Source organism: Pyrgilauda ruficollis, unplaced genomic scaffold (assembly GCF_017590135.1).
Source record: "Pyrgilauda ruficollis isolate IOZ18807 unplaced genomic scaffold, ASM1759013v1 scaffold4, whole genome shotgun sequence".
Classification (NCBI taxonomy): domain Eukaryota; kingdom Metazoa; phylum Chordata; class Aves; order Passeriformes; family Passeridae; genus Pyrgilauda; species Pyrgilauda ruficollis.
In genome coordinates, this window is record NW_024525489.1 from 16338329 (window position 1) to 16361988 (window position 23660).

Here is a 23660-nt window from a genome sequence, read left to right on the forward strand (position 1 = left end):
TCCAAATCAGTACTTAACATTAAATGCAATGATTTTGTAGTTCATTTACTCTTATCTAAAATCTATTATAATTTTATGAAGATGATTAATCTATGCAGAAGACTAGGGGAAAAAACAGAGCAAAACAAAGTGAACGTATGTCAAGAATGTGTAAAGGAAGGAAAAAGAAAAGGCAAACTTAAGTATATTGGCTAGCAATCTGGAAAATTCAATCTTGTTAGCTACTCTAAAAACCAATATACAAAAGAAAAAATTTGTCTCTTAAGTAATAAATTAATAATCTTAATTACCAAGTGAAAACCATTCTTCAATTTATAGTCAAAGCACTATGTAAAAAACTGAAACCATGAAATGAGGTAGGCTAATGCTGCCACTTTTTAGAGGAAAATAATCCAGCAAAAATGGCAGTGAGATGAAAGGGGCCAAAAATGGGAAAAGTGTCTGCCACTCTTGAAAGCAAATCTATTTAAAGACTGATTCACGTGATCTTTCAACTTAATTCTCCATATGATTCAAAACTGACACTTAAAAATAAATACTAAGCTTTCACTAATCATACCTGATTCACATTTGGCAGCCAGATGTACAAAACAGTCCAAAATAAAAACATTATCTGTAAACTAAACTTACAATAAAACTTGAAATATGAACACCAGCCTTTCATTTTGCTTCAATAAAGTGCACAGTAACCAGAGCAAACAGTTTTGTAAATTTTTTTTTTATCTGTCAGCACTAGAAAAAGGTAAGAGACGAGGTAACTATGATTATGAATTCCTGATCACAGGACTTCATACAGGCACTGGACAAATGAGAAAACAGAAGTTAGTATTCTCTACCATGCAGGAAAAGATTGGAGTGGATAAAGAAGTGCTACTCCATAAATAAAAGCTGTTAGTTCAGGATACAGAGACATGAACAAACACAACATTTATATGGACACTTGCACAATGAAGTCAAACAAGAAAGCATCTTGTACAGATAGGTTAGCTTTGTCATGTTCTCTGAATTTAAAATCCAGCCTTGGATTTTCAGGAGTATCTGTAACAGAAATTTATTTGTACATTACAGTACCCCTTTCTGAAGATATAGTTAGGGACAATTAGTTCTTAAAAACATTAAGAACTGAGCCCAAATTAGGAGATAATACTAAAATACTGAATATTAGCAGAAATGCTCTGCATGCATTGCAATATTGATGACTCATAGCATATCACATGTTCAGAAACTTGCTATAGTGGTAGGGCACATCTCTGCAGTGACACTCCCAAAACGTGTCTAAGCTTTTATTAACTATGTATTTCATTGCTTTACAGGTACATACAGGGGTAGAACCTCCAAGTGAGGACCTGCATCTTATGGCCAAAGTCTCAGACTTAATTTGTCATGGTAAAATCCCAGACAATGATTATTTAAGAATCAGATTTACTGGAGGGTAGGATTCTTCCCCATCAGAGAATTAAAAATTATCTCTGAAATCCCTCAACCTTGACACAGCTGGGCAATGCAACAGCAAGATTAATCTGAAGCCGACAGATCACACAAAAGCAGATGATTAAATTAATACCTGAAGTCTCTTTTCCCAAGAAATCAGAACTACATTAAAAAAAATTGCATACAACCAAAAAGATGCAATTTTAAGAATGATTTTTTCCTAAACAGTACAAGAAAAATAAAGGTACACACACAGCCACAGAAGTGCTGTCCATAATACCCTTCCTAAGAGTCCTGGTCCAGTTTCCTGTTTGAAATGAAACTACTGCTCACACCAGGTAATGCAAACCACAGCTCCGCCCCAGCCAAGTCTTAAATATCTCCCAGGAGAGGGATTCCACTGGTTCTCTGAGTAAGCTATTTCAGTATCACCTACTACATAACTTTCTCCCCCAGGGTCTTACCTGAACCTCCCAAGCCATAATTTGCTGTTTTCTCCTGCCTTAACACCTGGCACTACAGAGAAGCTTGGCTCTGCCATCCTTACAAACACCCTTCTAATACCTGCAGGCTGCTATTCAAGCACTCCTTATCCTCCTAACAGCTGAGCAAGACTAGCTCCCTTAACATCTACTCATCAGTCAGAAGCTATGGGACTCTCTTCAATTTCTCTACAACCCTTTTGAAGTGGAGTGGCCCAAAACTGCATAGAGCCCATGTAAAAGGGACATAAGGGTCTCTCAATCTGCTGGCCATGACACTCCTAATTTTGCTCAGTCACTGGGGTTACATGTGCCCAGGTGTACCACTATCACTAATTTACTTTCAACTACTTGCATAACATGGCAGGCAAATGAGAGGGAGAGAGGCTTGCAGAGAACTTGAATGCTGCTATGTATGGGAAGGAAAACTTTGTGACATGCTCTGGCAGCATAATTTTAACTGGAGAATGTTTTCAGCTGAGTCTACACACAAGTAACTTGCATCTGCCTTCAACAAGACAGAAGGACGTCGAGTTACCATTTATAACCACTTACATCGTAAGTCAGCGAATCTGCCTCATTTGCTACAGTAAGGCCTGCCAGTTCTCCAAGACCCAGCTCATTTTCAAGGGCTTCATCTGTTCCCATAATGAAAGATTTCCCTGAGGACGGAGGGAATGTTAAAGCTTCCACTGCAAGAAAACAAAACAAACAAAAAAATCCTGAAACATAGGTTTATGTACAATATACAGTGTACAATAAAAACACATTTTCCTCTTTCAGAATGCTACATATCTCTCAAGTAGCTGAGGGCAAAAAGATACACAGAGATGCATAGAAAAACAGCTATTCTAAAGATAATCACTGTACTTACCAACAAACATTCTGAACACACCTACACTTGAGGAGTGTGCGACTCCGGACAGTAAACGGAGCCAGTAAACGGAGCCAGCCACAGGCAGGAAGGGTGTGCTACCATTCATCCATATATAACGCACAAGCAACACATAAAACACCTTCCCCAACTCAGCTACAAAATATGCAAATAGATGCTAAAGAAACAATAAAAATGTAGATAAAAACAGCTGGTGGGAGCAGTCCAAATAAAAGCCCTTCAAGCACTGCTCTTTGATTGGGTCTCTAAAGTTATTACCTTTTCATCACAAATATCTTCTGCCTTCTCCACCCCAAAGTCCACACTACTGTTCTCTTTTCCGGTCTTTTGAACTCACAATGCAATATTTCACTCAACACACAATATGTACAGGACATCAAACTTGAAAACCTACTAGCATAAAAAAAATGTGTGCCCAAAATATGGTGTCTCAGCTTTTTAAACAAATACACAGCTAATAATAATACCAAACCCAGACTGGTAACAATCAGCTGTCCTTTTTTGTGAGAATCCACTTGAGTCTCTGAATTAAAAAACCCATTACTGAAAGGACATGAAAATAGAGCTCTGCTAAAACAGCTCTCAGTACATGTGAGAAAAGTTGGAAAGGGAACATTCAACAAAAAATTCTTCCACTTCACAAAGCGTTGCTAAGTTACCCCCTTCTTTCATGAAGAAAATCACTGAGCATGAAGGAAGCAGAACTACTGAGATCTTTGGTAGCTATTCCACACACCAGGGCTTTTTATGCATCTTAATTATAACTTGGCCGACCTACTTTTTCACTCTCATGGAAAGACTGCTAGATGGAACTCATGCTTTGCACATTTTTCAAAACACATATTTACCATTTTAATAGAGCACATGATATCACAGAATCATAGAATGGTTTGGGTTGGAAAGGACCTTACAGATCATCATGTTCCAGCCCCATGCCATGGGCTGGGACACCTTCCACTTGATGGGATTGTTCAAAGCACCATCCAGCTTGGCACTGAACACTTCCAGGGACAGGGCATCCACAGCTTATCTGGACAACCTGTTCGGTGTCTCACTACCCTCACAGTAAGGAATTTCTTCCTAATATCCAATCTACACCTGCCCTCTTCTCAGTCTGAAACCATTCTCCCTTGTGACTACATGCCCATGCAAGGAGTCCCTCTCCAGCTCTCTTGCAGGCTCCCTTTAGGTACTGGAAGGCTGCCATATTTGACAAATGAATATAGCCCCATATACTATATGTTATTATGCTCTATATTACAGCAATTCAAATATTGAATCAAATAGATGACTTAGCATTTTTCAAACAGAATAGTAATGCTTCATTACAAAGATGCATGCGTGGCTCTCCATACTTGGACTAGCCCCTATGAGAATTTTTCCTAATTTTTAGAACACATTATGGAAATTAATACACTGGCAAGCTGCAAGTTGTTCAATATAATTCACTATACAATCATGCTTCACTACAAATGCATTTGAAAGCTATAGTAAGGCATCTGTGCTTACCTGTAGAGCCTCTATCTTTGCACTTGGGAAAAAAGGACATGCTTGTGTATGTTGTGTACGTATACATACACAAATACATTTAAAATTATGTCAATGGGGGAAAAAAAATGATGCTCTTAAGTCCTCAGAGTTTATGGTCCACAATTGTCTGCCAGGCTTGAGCACAAACAAAAGTGAGTGATTTAGGATGGTCATATTACCAAGCCACTAAGTGCCAAATTATTTTTTTACATCATGCTCAAAGATATTCAGCCAAGATTTGAACTTAGGTAGGTGTCTTGACCTTACTAACAGTGACCATAATGGAGGAATGGGAATGTCATTTACAATGTCACACCTGGAACTTGCAATACTGAATCAGAATTTGTCAAGTGCTTGGAAAGTCATAGAGGATAATCCTTAAGAAATAACTATAAACATCCACCCTCTACAAAGGCGTATGCACTTTTTTAATATTTACCTTCATCCGTCCTGTTTATCTCATGTTCAATGAGCCTTGAACTACTGGGCCTAGAAGAAGGTGCAACAGATGGTTGTAATGAAGGGAGATCATCAACATCTCTCAAGTTTGCAAGCATATCTTGCAGCTTTGACCTGTTGGGCCCTAACCAGAAAGAAACAAAAAATTAAAGGGTTTAGGCATCGTTCACGGTGAGACTCCTTATATCAGGTATGCTACAGCAGCACATGCAACAATGGATCCTACCTCGCATTATGACATTACCACAGAAAAACTAATGAGCACTTATTTCAGCAGTAACTAATCATCCAGCATGAAATGAATTTCGAGAAGAAAGTGACGGAAGCAGCTGAGAATTGTGAACACACAATTTTCCCCATAGTGCTACTTATACGGGATGCTGAAGAATGCCGCCAACTGAGTCACACTTTATTAGAACATTTACTTTGCTAAAACAATAGCTGACATCCATGAATATTTTAGAATATGTGCATCAGGTACTTTGTGCAGCATATTCTTATGATAATATTATAATTTAAATTTATTTGTGCAGTAGTGTAGTATCGTGAACTATATATAAGCCAAAAAGTTATACTTATATTAAAATAAAAATGCAACTGGATTCACTGGCCTACTTCCTGAAGCTGCATATGGTGAAGACCCATGCCCTTCTTGACACTTACCTGTGCTTTGCTCCATCATTTTCCCACATCCCTGTTTTGACTGTTTTATATAGGATTGAGGCTGAAACATATCTTCGGTAGTTTTTCCTGTTGTAAGTTTAATTAAGAATGGGAAAATGTCTTACCCATAGTCCATTATGTTTTTTCCTAGACCAGTAAATAATACAGCTATTTTTAAGCAGCTTTAACACAGTAGTGTACTCTAATATATGTATTCTCTCATAAAACCATTCTATGATTCTATTCTCTTATTACTTCACAGGAATGTTTACTACAGCCTTGCAAAATCATGAGTTTACTAATGCAGTTGCAAATGCTACTTTGTCCACCCTAACGATAAGGACTGATAATAAACTAAATTGTATTTAACTTGTCTGTCAACAAAATATTACTCAATCCAGAAAAACACTATGAAGGATTTTGCAAGATTGTTTTACTATAATATCTGCTTTATAAAAACAGTATTTTACTTAGTAGCAGTTCAGTGGCTAAGCACCACATATGATGAAATTAAAGTCACAGAAACAAACTTTGTAAAATTTAATGTTATTTAGTCCCTTCTTTTTTTCTCCAGACAGCCTCCCTCACATTCTTCTTCACTATGTGCAATATTATGAATAACTGAAAACAGGCTCTGATTCTTCCTGATTTTTCTGCATTGATGCCTCTCCAATGATGGTTTGTCCATGGAAAGATGCTTAATTTCACTGCTACAGTAAACCACTTTGTGTCCCAAGATCAAACCAATCAAATAAATCCAAAAGTACTGAGCAGCAGTTTTCTTCATGAGGGAGCACTGGATGTCCAAGTGCTGCCTTTAAATTGTGATTTTTTTATCATAATGATATAAAACACATTCCAATAACGTCTACATCTATATTAACAATTAAGTTTTATCATCAAAAATAAAAAGACAACATCTGTTCAAGAACAGAATCTCAACACTTGGATTAAATAATTTCTGCTAAATTAACCCCACAGCTATTTACCCTGAACTACATAACATGTCTGTATATTTTAAAAATAACAGACAAGTTACAAAAACCACTTTCACTGTAGTCATATATTGGCATGCCCTGCCTATCTGAACCATAAAGAAATTTAGAATCAATTTTGTTAAACATGAACACTTTAGTTAGCCAGCTCAGCTTCTTGTCAGACTTGCAATTAACTTCAAGTAAATTAAATGATTACAAAGATGACAAAAATATCACTTGAGAAACTTAAAGCATGGTAATTATTTACCTTTTTTTTTGTTTTTGATTCGGAAAAAAAGAGGTGTTTAGTTTTTGTATTTCATAACATAATTTCAGCCACATAACTAACCGCTGAGCAGCAGCCAATGAGAGTATCAATACAAAAAGTAATAAAACAAGTCACCTTCATTGTGAGGGTCTGACATATTGACATCATTATGCATATCTCTTTGGAATTGAGAATTTCCTTGGTATTCATAAGCATCTTACCACAAAGGGAGAAACATCCCTGAAATTTCTTACCAGGCTACATGCAATATTATTAATATACATCTTTCACACATGAATTCTCAATATGGCTAGGTATTTGAAACACAGCCACGGATACAGTGTTTAATTTTAAAACTCTCCATCTGAGTTCAAAAATTTTATGGCTTACCTATCAAAACCCATTGATTTTACAAAACACATCTGTATTTCAAGAAATGTAACAAAATAAAAATACAGGGCTAGAAACTGTATTTCAGATACTGTTCACAGGTGGGGTTTTTTTTAATAAAAATACCCAACTTTTTTGAAGGCTAGTCCCAGAGGTATGAAAGTCAATAAATAAATCCTGTGATTTACAAATAAACTGATGGCCATAGTTGCTTCCTATTTCGAGCCCTGCATAACAACTTATGATGACAGCATGACTTTCATGTTGTGAATGTCAAGTATAAACAGGGGTAGAAATTAACCTGTTTTCTCCCACTGTCATCTAATAGGATACTCAAGAGAGTTTCCAGTTTGGTTTCTTTCTTTCTTTATTTATATACCAGACTTTAACTCTTCCCGTGAAACTGGCATGTTTCCAGCTAAGAAAGGATTCTGAAGTCTTCTGTATTAAAGTGTGAAGTATTAAAACAATGCCTTTTACAATTTAAATATCTGAATAACAAAAGTACAAAACATGCTCAAAGCAAGAATTTTTAACTAACCCAACACTCGGTTGGAAGAAGTCATATCTAATCCAACTATTTGTCAGGTAACTTGATCGTCTGTCATTAATTTCAACCCCTGAGAACTGGTGAACAGGAAAGCAGTCAGGAGCAGCAAAGTAAAAGAGTAAGTAATTTTAGGAAAACATTGAAAGAGAGATAGAATTAAGGGTGTGAAAGATGTGAGATTTATGATTTTAAGGTGCAATGTTTTCCACTTACTCTTCACCCCCTTTTTCCCCTTGCGCTCCTTTTTGTATTGTTCCTTGAGTTTGGTTATAACTCCCTGGTCGACATTCCAGGCTTCAGGCATGAGACACTGGTCTTCCTTCTCTAAACAAAGTGAAACAAATGAAACATCCTTTTTCAATAATGTCACCAAGTGATCTCCACTGAAGGAGGCAACAGCTGCTGTCAACGTTTGTCTTTTATTTTAAACAGACAGAAATAGCACCAAGCTTGTGAAAGCTGTAAAACTGCTACTCACATTCCACTTGTTTGCTCAGAATGTTCTTATTAAAAATTGAAATGAAATTTCACATGTTTAATTCCCATAACCAAGCACATAGCTGTCCATAAATGTAAGCAACATTTACTTTACAATAAATCAGGACACATTTTTCATCTTTTTCTTTCCTCCAGGGAAAGAATTATTATATCCAGAAGAAACAGCTATGTTACTTGTCAACATAACTTTACAACTCAGATATTGTGCATTTCAAATTCTCATTTCATTGTTTTTGTGCTATGTTGTCATTTACACAAAGCAGTAGCACATTTAAATAATTTTGGAACACAATATTCATGTCATCATGGTTTAAATAAACCCCTTAGAGCACTAAAGCCATGAAACTTCACAAAAAGGTGAAGACCTGAGGTAGTAATCTTTGGAAAAAAAAGTCCAAAACATTTCAGCGTACCTAATGAAAAAAACCCCCACATTTTGGTTTGGATTTTTTTTTTCCTAAACATCTCCCTCAAATTGCTTCCTCTGTGACATGAGACAGAATAGAAGAATCCTTCCAATTCTACAGTATTTAGAGCTTTTGAACAAAACATGTTACGTGAGTTCAAATCCCCCCAGCAATTTTTCCATGTATGGATGCTGTCCTGAGGCAGCTTAGAAAAATAATTTGCAAGAGCAGGGGAGGTAATACAGGTCTTCCTCATATATATTTTCATGACCATTACAGCTCCAAAATCTTTGAAATGTATTATCTTTTTGCTTTGTTTTTCTCATTAAAATCTTAACTTTATTATTTAAAGATTAATTCCTTTCAGACTAAGTTTGATTTTTACATCAATAAGCTATTCTAGATATTTCAAAATACAAACAATAATAAACTTATCCTCAGACTAAGCTGCAGAACTTAAATGTCTGTAGAGGAAGCACAATATTATCAATCACAGTCTGAAGGAGTCACTATGATTGGCCAGAAGATAAAAACCACACAGAGGTTATTAATGTGACTGACTTGTCAAAAACAAATAATGCTAAAAAAGACCTAGGGATCCTCTAGCAACATCAAATTCAATAGGATTCAGCAACATATTCCTGCAGCAAAAGCAACCAACAATATCCTGGGCTGTATTAACAAGAATGTAACCAAGAGGGTGAAGGCCTTGTGTTGGGCACTTGTGAGACCATATTTTGGAGTACTGTATCCAAGACAATATTTTTAATGCTGAGAAACCGACCATATTTTGGAGTACTGTATCCAAGACAATATTTTTAATGCTGAGAAACCGACCATATTTTGGAGTACTGTATCCAAGACAATATTTTTAATGCTGAGAAACCTTTTAGGTAGAGTCCTACGTACCTGTTATAAGCATAGTGTAGCAAGTCTAAGGCAGCCACTAAGACTGCTCAGGCAGCTGGAGCAGATGAGCTTCAAGGAGGGGCTGAGACTACTGTGAGACTTCAGTGATGCCAAAAAAAGGCATCTTAGTATGGTTTCTTCTAACTACCTGATGTACAGATGTTGAGAAAACAGAGCCTGACTCTGCTCAGATTTGCATCACAGAGGGAGAAGATACTTTTTAAGGCGCTCTCTCACTCCTTTGACCCCTTCAGTCATGATCCTACACTCATGGAATGTCAGATTAACTTAAGAAAAAGTTTAGCAGTTTAAGTCTTTTAAGAAAAGCTATGAAAACAAGCATTAGTAAGCTGAAGAGAGACTCTAAAATAGTTTGTATATGGGCTAAGTCATGTCCTCTTAATACATATACCTCAATTACCACTAATGAGCAAGAACTGCATAAAGAATTCAAAAAATATATGAGAAAATCATACTTCAGAGAAACAAGTATCTAGTCTTTCTGGAGTCAGGTTAAAAGTTTTAATCATGCTTTTCCTCCCTGGCTAGACAAGACTTTTTCCCTCCTCCAGCATAAAAAAAAAAAAAGAAAAAAAGTTTAAATAGATTTTTATTAGGTTGTTGCCAGGAAAACACCCAATATATTAATTTTCTGCAGACTGTCCCAGCATGCTTCCCACATGTCCCACAGATACTATTCAACTTCGGAAGTGGATCCTTAACTATGGATATTCAAGTGCTTAATGGCTTAAAAATTACCAGAAAACATCGGAGGACCTTTCAAGCCAAATGGGTTCAACAGATTACTGTAACTGAACAGTAATACTTGGAATCCAAAATGCAGAAAGAATTTCCTCTGCTGCTGCTGTCCCTCACTACAACATCACTCTACTGTACTACATTTAACAGTTTCACTTAAGCTGACCTAAGTGATTTGCAACGGCAGTGCCTTGAAGAAGCTTAAGTCTTATATAGTTACCATAAAAGACACAGGCTGTGAAAGAAATAATTGAAAAACATGAACACCTCCAACTCAAAAAAAAACCCCAAAAAAAACTCTTTTGCATTTCTGGAAATTAAAGGACTACTTTTAATAACAATTTATTTGAAATGTTAAGACTTCTGCCCACTTGTACTCAGCTGTCATCAGTGAAAGCAAAAATAAACCAGAAGTGTGAATCTGAGAACAAAAAGCTCCTGTTGGCATACTGACTTTTTGGTGACACAAGCAATAGCTGCACTGACCCTGCATAAATGGATAAAATTTTAGTATTAAAGAGCAGTATCCTTTTTTTTTTAAGAGCAGTATTTCTAGATTTGTTTGGCAAATGACTGCTGATATCTAATGATCAGCAGATACTGACTGCTGGATCTAATGATATTATAACATCCTCTTAAGCAGAGACTATACCACACTGAACAGTAACTTGGAGTCCAACCAGGAGATGGACATGGCTTCAGTGAAATACGGCATCTTGGAGATGCTCATGTGAGAGCCACAGCTACCATGACTTATCGGTCTGTCACAGTTGCAGCTCCATTATAAAGCTCAATTATTTCCCATCATCTTCAATAGCTCCATGTCCACCTATCCTTAAGATTTTCCAGAGCATCTTAAGTAGGAATCAACTTCCCATGAAGATCTTTAACCAGTTCTCTTCTTTCTCCCCTTCTCTATACCGAGGATACATAATTATTCAGGCAGAATAATTATGTCAAGGTAAAGTGCAGATGGTGGCAATTCAGGTTGCAGGACATGAACCTCAAAGGACAGAGAGCAGTTTGTGAAATGTCTCTCTATGACTAGTGGCCCTAAAGATACATTATTCTGCTAAATTATAAAAGAAAGTCTGAGCAGCAGAAGAGTTCATATTAACTAAATTACTAATCCACAATAAGAGTACAACTAATTTGGATTTTATGACTCACATTACTCTCTGCTTCAAAGTGGCAGAAAGCAAAGATGACAAAATAACTTTCATATCATAATTGTAAAATACAGCTTTATCAGAGCCCTTCGTATGCATGGGTCACTGGAAAAATACATTGAAATACCACTCATAAAATTTAAATTCTATCTGCCTTAGAATTAATGAAAAGGAAAAATGACCTGAGGCAGAAACCTTGAAGAATCTTTACACTGAAGCAGTTTATAGAAAAAATGAGAATACCGTATCAAGAGGACTTCAGTCTACCAATTATTTACTGATAATAAAATAGAAATAGTAGAAATAATCAAAAGATGCTGTGATCCTGACACACATATCATTCAATAAACTGATCAGTCACAATATGCTCTTAGCACACTTTTTTTTTCCTCCTGGTATGATCCATCAAATTTCCTTACCCCAGTCTGTTCCATCTCCCGAACTTCTCGATTCCCCATCACCATCATCTGAGGTAACCAAAAAGTCAAACTCTTTCAAAGCTTCTTCTGTATCTCTGTCTTCACTGCTGTCAGATAGCACTCTTTTCCTTACAATCTGAAGGGTCAGAAAGTACAGGGAAAAAAATGCTGAATTAAATTACAAACACATTTTTAATCCAAGCAGTACTGTCTTGTCCTCTACACAAAATCCAAACAGGAAGTTGAAGAGGAAGCAGAAAAGTACACATTAATAAGCAAATCTGGAATAGTCCACACACTTTGTTCAAATTTCTAAGTGAAAATGAAACTTGTGTGTAACTCTTTCTTCCTGTGACCATCAATAATCAATCACGTAGATAATGAACCTACACTAATCTACATCACTACTGTCTTGTTCTTTAATATGATGAATGTACAAACTGTCTCTTAAAACATTTCTGAAAAACACATAAAACACACAAACAAAAACTCAAGAATGCCGTAGAAAAGACTTCAGCAAAACCAAACTCTCTTGCTACCCTAAAAATAGCTGACTTTCAGTTCTGAGATCATTCTCTATGTGGACCAAGACTCAACTCCAGGTAAAAAATAAACCAACCCCAAACCCCACAACTGACAAGAGCTGATTTTCTTAGACTTTGTGAGTCAATCCATCCTGAATGCTTTCTCAGATCTTATTGCTACTTAATCATGTTGTTTTTCATGTTTAAACTGCATTTCCCTCTCAGATTCAAAAGCAAATTCTGGTAAAAGAAAAAAATATATGATTTAATGAAGAATTTCATTTTAAGTTTTCCACAGAAAATTTACTTTCCCCTCAATAATCAAAACGAACTAGATTCTTTGCAGTTATTTGACCAACTGGTAAGCTGATACCATCACACATGAAAACTGTACCACAATTTTTACTTCTACAGAAATAGAAAATTTACATTAATCACTATGTTTTGACTTGGACCCTTGCTAAGAGTTAGTCTGTAAAGACTCCAATACATAGTCCAACATCTCACAGCTCATGAGGATGACTGATTGTATTTCCTCAAAATACAGTGAACCAATTTCTAAACCTGAAGCAATTCTAAACTTCAAGCTTCATTTCTTCAGCAAGCTTAGTGAGCATACTGTATTATACAAGACTTAAGAGAAGAGTCTCAGACATTAGTTCACAGTCCATGAATTACAGGAAATATCTGAAAAGATCCCCTTTAAAAATGCCATAAAACTAATTGCTTTTTTAGTGTTAATTCTTAAAACTGACCATAAAAACAATCACATCCATCATCTCGTATTTACATCGATTTTTAGGAACCACAATTCACTGAATAAATGTTAATTTTAAAGAAGAATACTGATTGCATGTATCTATGTGATCATATGAACAAATCATATAGCAAAGTATAGATCACAAGTGAGATTAAGACATTTGACTGAACAAACAAAAACATTTCTTAATTACAGTAGAGTTCTTCCACTTACACTTCTTCCTTCCACAAGCTATAAATACAAGTGTATTTCAGTTCTGTACTCTACAACAAATTTTTACAGGTAATTTATGTATCACTAATTTTTTAATAAATATTCAAGAATAATTATTGACATGCAACGTTATGAACAATAACTTCAAACGAAGCTGAGAACTGTAAAAAAGGACATCTGATACCTTAAAAATTGTGTTCCAGTATATATCAAAAATACTAGTCAGTATGGAAGAGTAAAGAGACAATTTTGGAAAAATTTAATCTAACTTAGCGCAAAAAAGCATAACTTGTATGCTTTAGAAAAAAAACTTAAAAATGCATATATAATTCCTCTTATGCACACATGCTGGGACAGAACATCATAAAGATGTATTAATGATTTGCATGTGTACATACACAGTCATATACTTTGCTTATAGGCACCTCATTAATCTCACTTTTTCTGTTCTTCGTAACTTTTTCAATTATTTTTTCCACTCACTGTTGCAGTATCAATGATTGTTTTCTCTCTTCCTTCAATATCTTCTTCATCTTCCTCATCACTAAAGTCTGCAGCTGCATTTTCAAGAAACTTGAATGTCTCTAGCAGAGAGGCAGAGTCAGTCAATTCAGGTTTCCTAAACAACAACAACAACCACCATCATGAGAGAAAAGAAATCCCAATGAAGTCTCTTTTGCAATTACTAAGCTGTTCTGTATTATTATGTCCAACAATATATAAGACTAAAATAAGCCTACAAGTAAAAACGGACTGTTAACAGCTAAAAATTCTTGTGGCTAAAGAACTAAACAATAGACGTAAAGTGTATTATTAGAGCCAACAATTATTCTTAGTATGGCTGCCATTACTAGGACAGAGACTTCAATTTTTTATTCAAAAAGCATTTTAAAGCAACATTCATCTGACACATGCCCAAAATAACATCAATACTGCTATGCCATTACTGAAAGCCTCAGCAACAAGGACATGAGCCACAGCTACCAAGCTGGGCTCCCACATGTACATCAGGGTACAGGAAAACTTTGCTACTGCTAGCTGATGTTTCTCATCTTGCTGGGAAACACCAAACTCTAGATCTATCATTCAATAGCTTTTAAGATATGATAAATATGCCACTATAAAAGAATATAATGGGAAAATATAATTGATGACTAAATAGTATTTGAATTTACATTAAACAAATAAGGAAATGGATGAAGATTGGGTAAGATTATGACTGTGCTGGCCGAAATTTAGGCAGTGCCTCAGAACAGGAAGCATAAGCATTGTTATATTAACAACCGAAGAGGAAGAATCCAAGAAACAGGACTGTAACAATTACTAAAACTCTGACAAAAGTACAGATAAAGCAGTCCTAAAATTATCAACAGGATCTGTGTTTTCTACGGAGAAGATGCACTTCTCCATCAACCCCTGAAAAACACAGTGAACAAAATTCATTCATTTTGAATTGTTACAATTCCTTCCAGTAAAATCTAGTACATTCTTTAGATGGCTTTGAAGCAGTGAAGACAAGCTTTACTGTTTTCTTACCTTTTATCAGTAGACAGTTTTTCATAGTTCATCACTAAATGCACGTCATCTTGATTCTCACAACCACTGAAACAGCAGAAGTATCCCCCTCTCTAGTTTTCAGAATTGTAGCTCTAAATTGTCTTATGTAGTCACCCTTAGTACCAGCAAGTGCCCTGCTTCTGCTAACCTTTTCCAAAGGTTCAATCAGCTAACACACCTCTACAGTAAGGCCTTGTAATCCCCCTGCAGTGTGAACACCTGATCAGCCATCCATCACCCACTTACTCCAGTGTTTCGTCACAACGCTTTCCAAAGGTCTATCACAGGAAGCATCCATAGGCAAAAGCTCTGATGTGCAATAAGGCATGATAAGCAGCACACTTCCTTCTTTGCAAATTCTCTGCTCAAGCAGTTCTATACTTACATGACAACAATTAGCAGTAGTGGCTTCTCCATAGCCCCAGTATATCTGTATTTCATTAAGACAGTTTGCTACTCCACGTTTTTTTCATTTACTCACCATTATCGCCCAAAAATACCAAGAGATTTCACTTGCCATTAGAAATTCTGCATACACAGCAGCCTTATAATATATATATCTCAAATTACTTTATTTAATTAACATTTAGTTATGTTTTCATGGTCACTGTTTTTTCCAAGAATATTCCTTCCACTTCTCTAGATCTTAACTTAGATCTAAGAACAATCTTAAGCATGTTTCAAATTTGCCCTGCTTCCAGCAGTGTTGTGACCCTCATTTCTATGACAAACCTGAAACCACTGTAATATTTTTATTTTTCCTTAAGTAATCAAACTACTTTGGCAACCTGTAACACCTAATGAATCTGTACTAATAATGTACGTTTTCACAGAAATCCTATGGTATGGTTGCCTTGCTGTTTCCAACAGAAAAATCTTGGTAAGACAACACTTATAATGTGCTTCATTTGACTAACTTCTTGACTTCCAGCAAATTCTGAGAGTCTGTGTCTACTTTTATTTGACTAAATCATCCAACCACAGCTATTTCTGGGTTTTTTCCTCTGCATTTTACCACATAACAATTTGCCATGTAAAAACACTATGGGTGATACCTATAATAGCAATTATCAGACATACTCCAGGTAAACAGATATACATGAACTAATACCAAACATGAAATATAAAATTTTAATTAAGAGACCTTACTATTAAGAAACAGATATCCTTCTATAGGTCCAAGTATTTGCAGTAAATCATACCAGACTTGGCTCTGTACTCATTTGCTCTTAAACCTGGCTCTCTCACATTGAAGTTCAAAGTGACTATCAAAAGAGGTTGTTTCTTTTTTTTTTTTTTTTTTATTAACTGCTCTGATTTCAAATATTCTACTAATTATTACACATTTTAGTGGGCAGGATAGATAGATAGATAGATAGATAGATAGCAGGATATATATATATACACACATAATAACGTATCTGCATTTACATGGGGAGCAGGAGTAAATGGCCATCTCAAGCACTGGGAAACATGGTAGCTAATTTAGCATGTATTTCAAAACTTCTGCACAGTACAGAAATGTACTGTCAGCATAGTGCCACAGAAGATTATTTGTGCTAAGACAAAACTTCCAAGAAAGAATTCTTAAAAACCAAAAAGGAAAACATAAGAGAGAATATTTAAACTACCCAAGGGTTCTACAGGAAGATAGTTTCAAGCTGACAGACAGGCTGATTTCCTATACTGTACCCCAATAAACTTTAGCATCAAATCAAAGGTGATTTAACAATTTGAGGTATTTGTCATCCTTTAGCAGCATATTAACATAATGTATTTTGGATAATGCTGTCAGCATGAATACTTTGGAAGAACATAAAATGTACTGAAGAAAAACGTCTGGCCTTAGCTAAGTTATGCTATGTACTTTGACGGATATTTCAAGCTTGCTTACTTCATTAATTTTCCTTTTTTTTTTTCCATGTTTTCTCCTAGGGGGTCATTCACAAGCTACTCAAAAAAGTACAAGGGTCAAAAATATATTCAGAGATGGAGTAGTAAAATAAATAACTTCAAATTCCATTTTCGAAAAAGAAACACAAATTGACATGTCCAGGGCTTTTATAGCTTCGAATATTTTTTTTAAAAAATCAGTGGGTGAAAACAATAGAATCAAGCTCCAAAAGTGGGGACTGATACAAACTGTGGTGTTACAAGCACAAGTGAGGCAAGGTTCAGGACCCGTTGCAAATAAAGAGAGACCAAAAACGCTAAAAAGGTTTCAACAAGGACAATTCGTCTTTTCTGGACTGTCCTGTATCACAACATATTTAACGAAGAACATAATTTTCAAAGTGCAAGAACTTTGGTGCAGCTTTTTCCTTCCTCCCCAGACTTACTGTCTAAAGAAAACCAGCTGGGGAAGAATGAACCAGAACCCCAGACAGCAGGAGAAGCTACGGAACCTGCCAAAGCAGAAAGCACAGAGCAGCCAAACTGTGGCAAGGCCTTCCTCAACCTGTGCTCCTCAGCTGCTTGTTCTGAATCTCTTTCCCACTGCTCCTTCCTCAGCTGGACTCTGTAACAGCACTCTTGCATGCTTTTCTCTCCAGCACCTTTGTCTTCTTTCCTTGAAGGTCTCATCCCAGGTGACTGAACACTTCCTAACCAACCAACCCAACAAAATAATTTAAACAGTATTGTATCTTCTATCATTAACTATACTGTTAACTCTGTCCATTACATCCTCCTTTCCAGTAGCCTCATCCATGTAGACAGGCAATTCTTTGGGGCAGACATATTACCCTGCCACTCCTGCCTACCCACAATTAGGTACAACAGGACTAACAGCTTCTTGTGAGCATAACAATAAGTACTGCCAGAAGGTAACTGTAGCTGGACTAATGCTGCTGGGTTTTCCATCTTACTGCAACAGCTGGGCAGTGCACAGATTTTGTGAATATCACTCTTGAAACAGGGAACTTCTGATTCCCAAAGATAAGAAATGTTTTCCTGTTTAAAACATAAAATTCTTGTTACAAATGGGATGGTAACTGAAGTACTTACGTCCCTTAAAGCAACATGAAACTGAAATCACATGAGTATTTTCCTCCTCAGGAGAAGCTGACAAAATTCTGAGCAGTTGTGATGGCTGTGAAAATCTGATCCCAATTTGTATTTTACAGGCTGTTCAATTATCCAGATTTGTGTTAACCCCTTGGCCTCTCTAAGGCTAAAAATAATAATATCTTCCCATGAAATCGAAAAAATATGATTTGTGGATATTCAACATATACTATTTAAATACAGCAAGCCTGGCTTTGCTGGGCTCTGCAGGCAATAACAGCAACTCTTCATTTTCTGCCCAACAGTAACAGGACTTGAGACACTATTTTGTGTAAAAACCCAGCTGGTTCTGACACTGAAATATTACCAGCTTTAAAAAAGGTATAGTATCATATACATGTTCAGTATATTCACACTGAACGTATCTGCTCTTAACATTTAATATTCATTATCTTAACACAAATGCTGTTCCTTAGTGAGCGAAATGCAGAAGCCATAACCTACATGCAAGGTGAAATTCTTTTGTGGAAACTAAAACAGCATGCTGATGATACCTTTCCAGCTCCCAGCATGATCCAGAACATTTCAAATCACAAAGTCAAGTTCAACTTAGACTAAAGCCACATTATAGACATGTATTTTGTTTGTAACTAACAGACTCTATATTGCTATCATTACCTTCTCCTTTGTTGATAATAACCTTGAAAGTCTGTGGTCATGTCCAGGGAGAGTCTCAAACTTCTCCCATGAACTGTCCAACCACAAGGCCATTAACTGCCTCAGTCCTACTCACAGCCTCAAAGGAAAGAGTACAAGCCTTTTTTGTTTGTTTCTTTTATCCAAGACATACACAAGTTATCTTAAATAAAACCAGGATTTTATTGATAAATTCAGAAGCAGGAAGAAATACCACAATAAAGTTAAATAAATACAAGTTCAGCTTAGGCTGAGAAATGTTCCTAGGAGCTTGTACAGCTGGAAAGAACCTGTTGTGACCCAGGATTCAGAGCTGTTCTACCATACTCTTTCTTGAGCCATATTCTTTGGTTCAGTTTCCTACTACTATCAAAATAGCTACTGCATAGTCTTCATAAGTTTTATTAATTCCCCACAGAATTTAGTTATCACATTGAAACAGTCTTTTCAATGTAGCTAGTTAAATTCTATCAAACTGTACTCATTAAATAAATGCATGCAAATTCAATGAGGAGTGTTTTTAAGAACAGTTCATTAGATGTTCAACACTGTAAAATCTTTCATAATGCAGCATAGAAAATACCAAAATATTTTATAAAACTACAGAACAGTTAAAATCATCAACATTTACACACAATGAACACAGGCCAGGCTAACAGTCTGTCACAACCTTTGAAATCTCCTATGAAGTCACACCACACAATGCAAGAACTAGTGCAATATGTATTACAACTGGTAAGCAACACTTACAAAATGGTTTGCATATAAATTGGAATTGCAAAGGAATGACATTTAAAAAGCAAGGACCACTTCTCTTGCCAGATCTGGTCAGCTAACTATAATATATCAAACAAATAAGCTTTATAAAGAATAAAAAAACCCAATATTTCAGGTACCAGAGTAACTCTTGTAAGTTATTTCGCCATTCACCTCCCCTCTCTTTGCTTCTCTCTCTCTCCAACTGCACAATTCTGTCTCTTTCTCCCCATTCTTTCTGTACCATGAGTCTTATGTGACATTTCCAAGAAGCATCTCTCAAACTCTTAAGCCACAGAATGATGCATATTAAATGCATGGTCCATTTGTACTTCTTTCTTCACAAAAAAACCCCAATTCATCTACTTTTTTTTTTTCTGCTTTAGTGCATCTGTTCTAAGTGTCCAGACCTGGCCTAAATCAGGTACCTCTGAAACGCCTGTTAGGTCACTGCAAGATGGAGGCAGGGAGAAACAGAAAAAAGGTGAAAAAAAATCCAAAATCTATTTGCTTTTTTCCCTTTACTGCTGGTTGGTTTTTTGTTTTTTTTTTTCTTTTTGTAATCAACATCTAAATGCATACTATTTTGGAAATCTTTCTTATGACAGCTATTACCTGAGGTTTATAAATTCAGAGGTATTTTCCCAAATAAACCATTTTATAAGCTAGTCAACAAACAACATTCATCAGCCAGTATGCAGCATTTTCATTACTTGGGCCAGTGTTAATAGGATTTAGAGATGCAAAAGAGTTATTAAGGTCTTCTGGCATACAAAGACGTTCATTCACTGAAGTGTCAGTTGGAATGACCTGATGTATATCAGAAAGATCAAGTTTTCAACATTTTTAATTTCTGAAACGGTCTTCAGATTTGCTCTCAAATGCTGAGGTTTGATGCCATTTTGCTCAAGTAAAGTATAGGCAGTGGAAGCCCTTGGCAGTTCAATAAGAAAAGTAAAGGCAGCAGGGAAGTTTAGAGAGAGACTGATACATCACTCAGGACCATTTTTCTTTAAGAAGTTTGTATTGGCTATTTATAGTTTTAATCATCAAACCCTTAGCAAGAACTAATCTATACCATTTTTATATATAGACATTTGTATCTATATCATTTATATGCACATTTGGTATATCCTCATTCCCTTCCAGCTCTATTCCTTTATTATATTTGCTTCCACTCATACTAAATGGTAGTCAAATACACACCTTCAAGAAGGTAAACTAATTTGACTGTTTAGGTTTCACTCAGTAAGATAAAACTACTAAAAATGAGGTAATAAATGAACTAAAGATACTTAAGTACTCTCGTGTTTTCAAGGCTACAAGCTACATTTGCAGGCAGCTTTCATTTTTGTTTCAGTTTGTTGGGGGAAAGCACCCATTTCTCTCACTGCAAGTGTTAGGAATTTAAACCATTATTATGAGGTTATTATTTTAGTATCTATTTTTGAGTCCAGTCATGCCAAGTGGTACTTATCTGTTGTAATGCAAGTGAGCTGATTGAAGAAACTGAAAACTGATTCCCTTTTAAATTCCATGAAATAAGTGAAAACAGGTCTATATCTAGCTCACGTTATCATATTAACATTTCATTTATGGATTCAAAATCTTGCAGGGTGCATTCAAAATCCACATGATGTCTTTCTTGAGTGCTAAAGTTTTCAAGAGGATCTGTACATCAGCAAATAAATAGGCAATGTAAGAATACAAGTCTGGCCAAACATGCAGCAGCTAGTAACACAAAGTCTGAAGCTACTTCACCTAAGGATGAAAAGAAACTGATTTGGCTTAAAACAGAGACAGACAGTAGTGTGTTCATCACTGTACCAAAGGAAGGGGAACTTCTCTGATGTAACTGCAATAATTTAGGATATACAAAACTAAGCTAAGAAGTTATGAGGGACTGGACAGCAATTTTCTAAAATAATTAGAGCCTAGCAGAATTCAAGTTACATGCTGCAAATAAATACTATTGTATTCAGTATTTGCACTACATTACCCATCATATGCTTCTACATACCAAAGCAAACAGCATCAGCTTCACAATAATCACCCCAAACATTCTCACTAGCCTTTCCCACAGAAAGGCTCAACTCAATGTTGGCAGCCCAAACACTGAGTGTCCAAACCTCGGCTGTTGAAATAAGTATAAAGGACAGACAACAAGATAAAACTCATATAATAGGCAAGTGCTGCTGTAACAACTTAAAAATCTGTAAAAGCTGTAGTCAGCTGAACAGAGGAAAAACATCCTCCCTACCTACCATGAAGTATACACTTCACACATCCACAAGGTCAGAGGAAAAATGCCAGGAATTATCTTTAAAACAATCAAATGCATTTAAAGATATCTAAAAATAAGCAAAGAGTGGGTTTCCACTGTGCTCAGAAGTACAGTCAGAGCAAGTCACAGATGTATTTCTGAGGAAGGCTGAATAGCAGAAAAAAGCACTATGCACAGACGAATATACTTACACAAAAACTGTGCTAAAATCAGACTGTGTTGAGAAGTATATCAGCTCTTCCATTTTTTCCCTGGAATTTTTTGCAATACTAATTTATTTTGTGCTCCACCACTCTCATTTCACTAAGAAAGTATTGGTTGACTATCAAACAAATAATGAAAACATAAAGGAAGTTTGTTTCCTATTGCCGTTACTCCCTCTCTCCTCTCTAAGAGATAACCATATGGCAGCATAAAAGCATCAAATACCATCTCTTTCCTTTCTTTGGAATTTATCATATGAGTGTTCAGTTGTACAGAAGGCAGTGGATCCAATCTGTTCTTTCTGCAATTTACACTGCTATATGGAGAAATCTTTAAGGAAATTAAAAGCTAGTGTGCCTTCCATTTTTCTATTCTGGAAATGCATCATTAAATCCATACTCCTTCTGTTTTTCACAGTACCATTTTCTCTTCTATTGTACATTATCTTCATTTTTTCTATATCCACATTCTTCCCAAACTCCTACTATTTGTCTTTATCGTTTCCCATTCCCAAGGTTTCTCTTTACTCCAGTCCTATACTCCGCTTCTCACATTTTTTACTCCATGTAAACAGTTTTCTAAAACACAAGCTTAAAATGCACAGCAGGGTGCATGTTATGCAGTTCTTCCAAGACCAAACAGATCAAAAATGCTATGAGCAGTCTTTTCTCACTTCAACAGAGGTGTATTACTTGTTAGACTAACATCCATTTTCACGCGTTACTTTCTGCCCATTGCTCTGCTCTTCAAATGTAACTAAAACATCTTCAGGTTGACCAGTGTCCTCAGACTCGTGAGCAAATCTTTGACATCAGTGTTCATTATATGTTTGGAACAAGAAAATCTGCCAAACTGCATTGGCTTGAGCAGTTCACAGGCTTCTCTGGTGACAGCTAGCAAAGCCTTCTCCTATGAAGAGTTTCACTGTACCCATACAGTCACCAAGAGTCTTCAGCCTGCATTTTAGTTTGCAGCTGTCCCAATGTCTCATGGTCCTGGCAGACACTCACATATGTCCTTAAACTTCCTGGAATTGCACTAAGGTTTTGTTTGGTTTCTTGTTCTTCCAAGTTCTCACCATAACTTTCCTCTTCTACCACTACCAAACTACAGACACTTGTTCACTGCACTCCTTCCAGCTGTAGAAGCCTGCTGCAGCCCAAATCCATTTTTCACTTTACATGCACACAAGGAATAATAAGAGGCTGCTAAAGGAAGCGCCAGTCCTTTTGCCCTCATAGTAAGCAGCCTGGTGAGGTTGCTTCAAGGATGCACCTTCCTCAACTGTAAGCCAGAATTTAGCTGAGTCACCTGAATTTTTCCCAGTTCTACAAACAAGTTAGGAAAGCATTGAATTAGGGTTTCAAACACTTACTAAAAATTTCAGTTGATTTCAGGAGTAGCATCCTGAGTTCAGGAGCAAGACCTATGTATATGCCTTAGACCTGTGTCATCTACACTTCTCAAAGAGAAGCTGCTCCATATGGGCTGAAGTCATGCTGGCATTACATGAGGGAGGTAACAGGTAAATATGAGCTTATTACTGATTTTGCATCTACCACAAAGCTGCACTTTGAAATCTCAGAGGTAAGTAATGATGCAGTTGGAAGAAGGTGAACAGTGCCAGACGTCATAGAAACAGTGAGGTAGCACAAGATGAAATAGCTGTTAAATAACAGGCAGTCTCTGCAGGAAGCAAGCCACAGAATGCTTCCTAAAAGAAAAACTGAAAGGGGTGGTCTGCAAATGTGACTGAAGCACCCAGAAGAATCACAGCATTAAGAGGTAGTCCTGTACTTAGACTGATCAAGGAATTCTAGTAAAATCCTGACTTCTTTCCTTCCAGTGAGGGAG

General features: G+C 36.3%; 1 protein-coding gene across 6 annotated transcripts in view; it reads right to left on the bottom strand.

Annotated features, from left to right (window-relative positions):
• The window catches only part of STRN (striatin), a 69770-nt gene that overhangs the window by 18575 nt on the left and 27535 nt on the right, over positions 1 to 23660 (bottom strand). For 3 of the 6 annotated variants that reach the window (XM_041476917.1, XM_041476916.1, XM_041476922.1), the window contains 6 exons: positions 13787 to 13922; positions 11807 to 11942; positions 7859 to 7969; positions 5461 to 5547; positions 4778 to 4921; positions 2469 to 2605 (listed from right to left, as the gene is read on the bottom strand). In XM_041476917.1, the coding sequence (XP_041332851.1) occupies positions 2469 to 2605; positions 4778 to 4921; positions 5461 to 5547; positions 7859 to 7969; positions 11807 to 11942; positions 13787 to 13922 (751 nt within the window). The remainder of the gene's footprint in view (positions 1 to 2468; positions 2606 to 4777; positions 4922 to 5460; positions 5548 to 7858; positions 7970 to 11806; positions 11943 to 13786; positions 13923 to 23660) is intronic. The other 3 variants (XM_041476920.1, XM_041476919.1, XM_041476921.1) reach the window with 3 other exon arrangements.